This window comes from Arabidopsis thaliana, chromosome 5 (genome assembly GCF_000001735.4).
Source record: "Arabidopsis thaliana chromosome 5, partial sequence".
Lineage (NCBI taxonomy): Eukaryota > Viridiplantae > Streptophyta > Magnoliopsida > Brassicales > Brassicaceae > Arabidopsis > Arabidopsis thaliana.
In genome coordinates, this window is record NC_003076.8 from 9,989,914 (window position 1) to 9,999,446 (window position 9,533).

At 33.4% G+C, this 9,533-nt stretch overlaps 1 protein-coding gene and 1 pseudogene across 2 annotated transcripts; both read right to left on the reverse strand.

Moving 5' to 3' along the window:
- Positions 1 to 1,771: 1,771 nt before the first annotated feature.
- Positions 1,772 to 2,857, reverse strand: AGL90 (AGAMOUS-like 90; the record flags this gene model as incomplete). Its single annotated transcript, NM_122679.2, has 2 exons — positions 1,772 to 2,077; positions 2,201 to 2,857. The coding sequence occupies 2 exons, from the start codon at positions 2,855 to 2,857 to the stop codon at positions 1,772 to 1,774; spliced, it is 963 nt and encodes a 320-aa protein (NP_198148.2).
- A 2,894-nt stretch (positions 2,858 to 5,751) lies between these two features.
- On the reverse strand, positions 5,752 to 9,319 carry AT5G27965 (annotated as a pseudogene; the record flags this gene model as incomplete). Its single annotated transcript has 1 exon — positions 5,752 to 9,319.
- Between the last annotated feature and the right edge of the window lie 214 nt (positions 9,320 to 9,533).

The window sequence follows — 9,533 nt, forward strand, 5'->3', positions numbered from 1 at the left end:
AAAATCATATTATACAATTATTAATGTATGATACTAATGAGATCATATAATTACATAGAAGTTTTTAAACAAAATATTATTTTATCGAATTATGTTAAACATTATATTAGTCTGACTCGAGATTGAAAAAAATATTAATTTATAATGATTATTAATTTATCAAGTATTAATTTATAGAGAATTTTTTGTATAAACTATTCAAAGTTAAACTTCAATTTACAATTGTGCTCACTTGATATATTTTTTGTTCTTTAAGTTAAACCCAGAAAGCAAAAAAAAAAAAGTCGCTTTGATTAATAAATCAACAGATTACAGTCTAAACTTAAGGTAATGCTTTTTTGCTGAGATAGAAACAAAGTAAACCTAAAAACAAATATGAAAGAATCAATCAACAAAGAGGAGGAAAAAAAAAAGAATCATTCATGGTAGATTTGATGAAGAAGCGATTGCTTTATATATACAGTTTTATTACAAAATACAAACAAAATTTTATCAAATTATCACCCTCGATTTTTCAACATAATTTAAAATAACACCAGATGATTAATATTTGCACAAGCCAACAAATATGTAATGAAAACCCTTAAAACTAAATCTTCACAATATGCAGGAGCAGACTATATAAAAGACTAATGATAATTTTGTTTTGACATTAAAAAAACAGTTAGATTTTATGCTGAATATTATCACATACACATATATACTGTAATCAATGTTGTGATGGTGTGTAGATGTATTTTTTGCAAGTTTTTTTCTTATCAAAAGTTTTATTTTTCCTAAAACAGTATTTAGGTGATTTACACAGATCTCTAATATTATCTATATAGTTATACATTTTTATTATAATTGAAAGACTAAAAACTACCCACACTTTTTTTCTTTTAAAAATGACTTAGGGTCTAACTGGTGCAAAATTTGGAAGAAAAAATTTTCTACCTCATTTTTTTGAGCCCAAAAGAATGGGAACAATGTTAAAAAAAAATCGACCTAGGCACTGATCGTTATAGGCTCAAGGCTTCTATCAAAATCCTAACTAGCGCCTAACAATTTTTTTAACATTGAATAAGAGTAGTTCTTTTTTATTTTATTTTGTTATCAAATTATTTTTTTCCAAAAGAAAAAAAGATTATTGTTGATTTTGCCATTTTTTCATAGAAATCTTTTGAAATTGTCATTTTTACTAAAATCTTATGGATATGCCATTTTCTAACATTAAAAAAAGTATGTATTTCCGATTTTTTTGGTAAAAATACGTAGTTTATATAAAATATTAAATCCTAAGAACAAGCACAACCGACTAAACCCAAACATAACGAATAAAACACATGTTAAATCATATTTTCGTAGTGTGAAAAAGGCAAAATCTACAAACTATTCAGAAAAGGGCAAAATCCACAGATACCATCCCAAAAAATGGTAAATCCATAATTGATTCAAAGAATAATATTTCTTACTTCAAATTGCTGGGGAAAACAATTATTCTCTACGTATGGGTCCTAAAAGAATTCAAATGAAAACTTTCGTCTAAATATTGTACCAATCACACATTAAATTTTCGAAATAAATTCCACAGTTAAAGTTTCCCACAATAATCTTTTTTTTTTGGGCAAAACATTACTTAATAATCAAAATACATAATTAAGTTAAAAAGAGACCCTTTAACCATTACAACCATTATTAATAAACAACATTAGTTTTTGTCTTTCGAAATGAAGAAAACACAAATTCAAACAACTGAACACTTAGACTAGAAAATCTCCGTCTTTTGTGATTAGAGATTGTTGTTGATGTAAGGATCATAAACATCGGTGGTTGAAGGCATGTAACTGGTGGAAGCAAGATCAACGGCTGGTAGTTGATTGTAGTTGTAGTAGTTTCTGTCCACGAAAGGAATGCTTTCACGCCCTCCAACATGATTCATATGTTGTTCCACCATCGGATTCATGAATGATTGTTGTTGATTCAGATACTGATTTGAATTCAGATTCAAATTCAGATTCAAATTTATGTTGTAGAATTCTCGTTGAATCTGATTAAACAGATTATTAGGAGCCTGGTATTGAACCTGATTCATATTCTGATTTTGATAAAAATCACAAACGTTAGTAGGAACAAGGTGTTGAAACGGTTCATGCAGATTTTGACTCATATTCATATTTTCATATTGAATATGATCAGAAAATCGACTGGGAGCAGTTACCGCATTTGCGTCCGCATCAAGAAAAGGAGTCATATCGCCCGCAAGAACATGAGGATTGGTAGCATTAGGAGTATCTACAACCCTAGTTGTAGAATGAATAGGAGAGTCGGAAAACGACTCATCACCAATTTCGTCAACACCAATTCTAGTAGGAAAAGGAGAGACGGAAGACAACAACGACTCACCGTTTTCTTTAATGGACTCGATCCTTCCGTTAAGCTGATCGAGATATAGATTCATACAAGATAGCAAATCTTGAAGGTCTTTTGCATCATAACGATACTGGGACATTTTGCCTTCAACACAATCAAACATAAATCGTCTAACCTGTAATTCTCGGTTCTCAGCAGCCAAATTCTTTAGTTGCTCTTTTGCTTTGGTAATCCTCTCCATAAGATGGGTTTCTTGATCCATCATCTTCCTGGTTCGGGCTGTCCGCGGCATCTCCAGAAACTTTGAAGCTACCTTTTTAGCACCTTCCCTTGACGGCCATGACTCTGGAACCGGTATGAATGGACTATAGATGAGAGCACAAGCTTGGACACCACATAGAGTTGACAACTCGTGGAGTTTCTTGAATATCCCGTTTTTCCTCTTCATGAAGGATGTTTTCCTTGATCTTTCATTAGCTATCAAAGATAGCTTTACCTTCTTCATCCCCATCAATATGTTTTTTTGTTTTGTTTTGTGTGGTTTGTTTAATTTGTTTACTCAAAGAATGTTTATATAGCAAAGAAAGATGATTTTATAGTCACTAGGATTCTTATCACTTTGGTGGACTCATTAATTCTAAATAACATCCAGGAAATCTCTTATCAATTAATTGACCAGGTAATTCATTATTATCTATATAAAAATATTTTTTCTTATCTAAAGTTTGGCTCGTCTGATCCTAAATAATATCTGATGACAAAAAAAAGAAAAAAATCTATCCATGTAATATGAGGGGGCATGTAATATAATATTTTTATTTCTAAGTTTTGTTTATACTAAGAATTAATTTCTCTTACTCTCATTGTTTTTTTTTACTAAGAATAATTTCTAGCTTACTTTGTTCTTAGAATGTGAAGTTTTGTAATAGTTTTAAGTGATTGTACTTTTAAAATACAGTAATATATTGTCAATGTATATAGAATTGTGGTAAGCTAGAAATTACTCTAAAGTTTGTTATCTAAAGTAAATTTCAGAAAGTTTGTTATCTACAGTAATTTAAAGATGTACTTTGAATCATACAAATAAATTTTTAGAATGGGCAAACAATTTGAAAATATGCAAAGAACATCTCACATAAACGCCAAAAACTTTGAATAATTGTTATGAATGCCCTTTCAACACTATCCTTTTCAATAATGCATTTTCTTATTTGTTATTTTCATTTATACTTTCTCTTAATTTTTAATGACCATTTTACCCCTATTTAGAAAATGTTTTAAGTAAAAAATGAAATATTAATTTTTTCCCGCCAAAAATATTCTGAAAATAAATTTTCCGCCAAAAGTTTCCGGCCAAAAAATTTTAAAAAAAACTTTTCTGCCAAAAAGGTTTCTTAAAAACATTTTTTCCGCAAAAAAAAATTATAAAGGATTTTAAGAGATTTTTGAAATGAGATTTTAAAGGGTTTTAAAAGATTTACAAGGGATTTTAAAAGATTTTTAAAAAAGGTGTAAAAGAGTTTTAAAAGATTAGGGATTTTAAGAGATTTTTATAAAGTGTAAAAGGTTTTTAAAAGATTTACAAAAGATTTTAAAATATTTTTAAAGGGTTTTAAAAGATTTACAAGTGATTTTAAAACATTTTAAAAAGGTTTTAAAAGATTTACAAGGGTTTTTAAAAGATTAAAAAAGATTTTTAAAAGAATTTTAAAATATTTTTAAAGAATTTTAAAATGGTTTAAAAATTATTAAAGGGTTTACAAGAAATTGAAAAGATTTTTAATGGTTTACAAGGGTTTTAAAGGACTTACAAGGGTTTTTAAAATATTTTGTAAGAGGTTCATAAGAGTTTTAAAATGGTTCAAAATTTATTAAGGGGTTTTAAAAGATTTTTAAATTGTTTACAAGGGTTTTAAAGGATTTACAAGGGTTTTTAAAAGATTTACAAATGTTTTTAAAATCCTTTTAAATCCTTTAAAAATTCTTGTAAATCTTTTAAAATCATTGTAAAAGGTTTTAAAATGTAAAACAAAGGTTTTAAAATGGGTTTTTAAGTATTTACATATATATTTAAAAACTTTATAAAGATTTTAATAGGTTTTAAAATGATTCACAAGGGTTTTTAACAAATTTACAAAGCTTTTAAAACACTTTATAAGGATTTTTAAATGCATGTTTTTAGCTGGAAAAAAATTTGTTACAGAGAAAAAACTTTGGCGGGAAAAAAAACTTTTAGCGGGAAAATTTCAGTTTATAAATTACTTGTTCTCATTAGATGAGAGTAATTTGGTATTTTTGCTCAAGAGAATGAGTATTTTTAAAAATGGACTACATATAAGGATAAAATCAAGAGTTTAATACATTAATATGACTACATGTATTTATTTATTTATTTATTAATAATGACATATAAAAAAATTATTTATGAAAATTATTTACATTTAGAAAATATATGCATAATTTGGGTAAAATCAAGAGTTTAATACAGTAATATGATTTTTGCTTTTTTTATTATTTTTTACATTCAAATGGATATTAATGCAGGTACACATGTATAAACATGATTGGATATAAAATTATAATTTATAAAATCATGTGGATATTATACCTTTTGGGGCATTGACCAGATATTATATATTTTTTATTGCACTTTTAGAAATAAATTTTACCAGCTAATAATGAAGAGTAATTTAGCTGGCATTACCATATTTTTTTATCTTATTTATATCCCTAAAATAAATAGCTTTATGTAGACATGAGAGAATTGGTAAGAAAATATGATCCAATTATAGCTTTGGAACCCACATTTAAGAATTTTAGACTGCTTTTATTAGTTATCAAGATAAAAACATACAATTTCAATAATATAATATCTTAGCTTGTAGAAAAGTTTTGGTAGAGGTTTGTTATCTGCTTCAAAAGAGATTTATGTAAATGTCAAATTGAAAACTATTTGAAAGAACGAATTTTGTTTTTTAAGCGTTGCGATTTTTGCGAAACCAATTTTAGATGTATTAAATAAATAATTTAGAAGTACATATATGAATTTTTGGTGTTTTCTTAACTTATTAACAAACAATTATTTGTTCTAAAATAATTAAGATTGTGAATAGTGACCCAGAAAACTATTATAAGAAATATAATTAAATTCTTTACTTTAATATGATGATTATTAGGCTATTATGACTTTATAAGTAACGTTATAGAGTTGATAAAATGATAATGAAGACAATATTTTTGACTTTGAGCGTTATGATGTTTGTATTTTGAGTTATTATAGATATACTATACAATGTACTATTATGTGTTTGATTTTGTTGTTAAAACAATATTTTTAATATATGGTTTAAAGTATGGTGTTTTATATTTTGATCTTTCCAACAAATATACACTTTCCAACAACTTCACGATCTCGTTTTCATATTTCTTAGCCAACACCGCCGCTCCATCGATTTTTCTGATGGCCAGAAAATGTGTTGATTTAGTCAGACGGTCCACGATCACCCAAATAGTATCTTTGGTCCGCGATACAGGTAACCCAACCACGAAATCCATCGTGATAAAATCCTACTTCCACTCAGGAATGGGTAAACTCTGCAACATGCCACCCGACACCTGGCAAACATCACACTCTGCGACCTAGTTAGCTACATCCCTCTTCATCCTAACCTACTGATAGTACCGCTTGAGGTCTCGGTACATCTTAGTCGCTCCTAGATGAATGGAAAACATGCTCGCATGAGCCTCACTCAAGATCTCCTACCGCAACTCCTCATCATTAGGCACACAAACTCGCCAATGCACAAGGATAGTCCCATTAGCTGCGAACTGATACTAAGAACCCTCTACCTTAGAAGCCGCAATCAACCCCTCATCCTTTTCCTGAGCCAATCGAACTCTACTAAGAAGATCTGCTCGATCCACAGCCTTCAATCCCAATGGCTCCCTTGCAGCAGCACACAACCGCAAAACACCAATCTCACTCACCATGGCTTCAACACTCTACCCTGGAGCCACACCCACGCGCTTACGGCTCAACGCGTCTACAACCACATTAGCTTTACCAAGTTGGTGGGGTATCTCCAGATCATAATCAGCCACCAGCTTCATCCACCGCCTCCGCCTCAGGTTCAGCTCTGGCTGAGTGAAGATATACTTCAGACTCTAATGATCCGTGAACACCTGCACTTTCCCGCCATAAAGATAAGACCTCCAAATCTTCAAGGCAAAGATCACCGCATCCATCTCCAAATCATGAGTAGGATAATTACCCTCATGTTTCCTCAACTGCCGCGATGCATAGGCAATAACCTTCCCACGCTGCATCAAGACACAGCCCAACCCAACTCTCGAGGCATCAGTATACACCACGTAAGGCTCCCCATGATCTGGCAATGCTAACACTGGTGTACTCGTCAACATCTCCTTCAGGTTCACGAAAGCCTCCTCCCACTCCGGTGACCACACAAAAGAAACATCCTTCCTTGTCAACTTAGTCATCGACTGTGCCATACTCGCAAATCCCTTCACGAACCTCTTGTAATACCATGCCAACCCAAGAAAACTCCTGATCTCAATAGCATTCTTCGGTGTAGGCCAGTCTCTGATAGCCTCAATTTTCTCCGGATCCACTGAAACTCCCTCTACATAAACAATGTGACCCAGAAAACCCATCTCTCTTTGCCAGAAACTGCACTTGCTCAACTTAGCGAACAGCTTCTGCTCCCGTAGCTTCTCCATCACTCTTCTCAGATGTACCTCATGCTCCTCATGACTCTTAGAATACACCAAGATGTTATCAATAAAGATGATCACAAACTCATCCAGAAACTCCTAGAACACGTTGTTCATCAACCTCATGAACGTTGCTGGTGCATTAGTCAAACCGAAAGGCATCACCACAAACTCAAAATGTCTATATCTAGTCCTGAAAACAGTCTTGCGAACATCTGCCTCCGCTATCGGGATTTGGTGATAACCCGACGTCAAATAGCACCCCTCAACTGATCCACCAACAACTCATCGATCCTTGGAAAATGGTACTTGTTCTTCATAGTGACCCGGTTCAACCCTCGGTAGTCAGTACATAAGCTGAAACTCTCATCCTTCTTCTTCACAAATAACACAGGCGCTCCCCAAGGTGAATCCCCAATGTCCCACATTTCCTAAAAAAATTGGGCAATAGTTCAGAGTCATACTATAAAAAGACTAAAATGATTCCGAATACAAATGAACCAGAAACTTGAGTTCTTAGACGTCCAAAATTAAAGTGTTCGGTTTACCCCAGTTCTATAAAAAGACTAAAAGGAAAATTATTAAAAGGACCATTAAAGAATTGAATAAAAATGTTTAAGCATATGCCAACAAATGAAAACTCCAATAAAGAAAAAGAATAAATTCCTAAAAGAAATCTTCGCTTAAAACGATTAAACTGTCCACTCCAACGTGAACTTCTACGACCTTGGAATTTGAATTTCAAACTTTATCTTGCTCAACATCAAGCCCCTTTTCTTCTACGGCGTACACACGAGGTCCTATGGCTTGCCTCTTAGGAAGTGTTTGGTTCCCGTCATTTATGTTCCGTTGATTCCCTTCACCAGACACGTAGTGCACTCCCGTGCATAATGGCCCGGCTGCCCACACTTCCTACAATTATTATTACCTTCCGGACAATTCTCCCTTATATGATCCACTTCACCACACTGAAAACATTTGTCTGAATCCATCCAACAAACCCCTCCATGCTGCCTATTACACCTAGTACCCTTGGGGAAACGGTTCTGAACTGGTCCTGCTTCACGGTTATCCCATGTACGCTTTTGAGATCCAACTACCTGAGTTGTCCGAGCTTGAGTACTTTTCAGGTGCTTAGCTTCTAGAACAAGTCCACTCTCTATCCTTGCAACCTTCTCAACCAAGTCTATCATGCTAAAACATTCTCGAGAAGCACATCAGGTCAGAATGTTCGGCCTCAATCCTCTCATGAATCTACGAATCATTGACTGCTCTCCTCTTCCTGCTCTAACTGAAAACCTGCTAAGACGACTAAATTCCCGCTCATACTCTCTGACTGTCTTTGTGTCCTGACGAAGCTCCTCGAAGTCATCCTCCAAACTATCCCTTGCTTCTTGAGGAAAAAACTTTCTGTTGAACTCTTCCCTAAAATCTTCCCAGGAAATCACATGTTGCACTAGTGTGTTCCTCACTACACCATCCCACCAATGACGTGCCTCCTCTCTCAGAAAATGAACAGCAATGTCCTTTTGGAACTCCATTGGGCACCTAGCATTCTCAAAATTATTCTCCAACAACTTCCTCCAATCATCTGCTTTGACGAGATCAATACCTCCAGTAAAGTACTTTGTGCACATGGTTCTCATGACCTTCATTATCTCGTAATAGGAAGGCTCTGCCATCTGAGCTGGTGGTGGTGGCGGTGGAGGTGGTGGCGGTGGAGGTGGTGGCTGTTGTTGCTGAGGTAGAACATTTTCTTGTGGTTGCTGAGCTGCTGCAGCTGCTGCTGGTGCTGCCTAAGGAATTCAGTTCATTAACTCTTCAAACATTCTTCTGATACCCTGAATCTGTCCTAACAGTGATGTATTGATGGCAACCTGATCTTCGACTGGAACATCACCTACTGGTGGTTGAGCTTGTCAATCAGCGGATGCATCTTCAACACGGTTAACTCTTTGGTTCGCAAAACGTCCTCTTTTCCTTAAGGGTGCCATTCTGACAAACCGAACATCAATATCAGAACAATCACAACAATTCTAATTAACAAAACTAAAGCTCTAGTCTTACTTCTTATGGTGTTTTATTATCTTTTAGAAAAACCCCCTTCCCGTTTATCAAATACTAAAACCTTTTTATTTTTAAAACACTTCGTTAAAATCTATCTTTTAAGAAAACTCTTCGACTTAGCCTTCCGGGTCAGCACCGGCTTGACTTTACCTGGCTCTGATACCATTTGTCACACCCGTCTCCCTCAACATTGAGACGACGTGCTTTTACCTTACTTATATTTTCCTCTATTCCACTTTCTTAATTCAAATATAAACTTTTCTTAAAAAGAATCTTAAATCATTGAAAACTCTGTAATAAGTCGTAAAATAAAATAGCAAATAAAGAAAATAAACCGAGATTCCCAAAATACACCATAAGCGAGACGGACTTGAGCGACT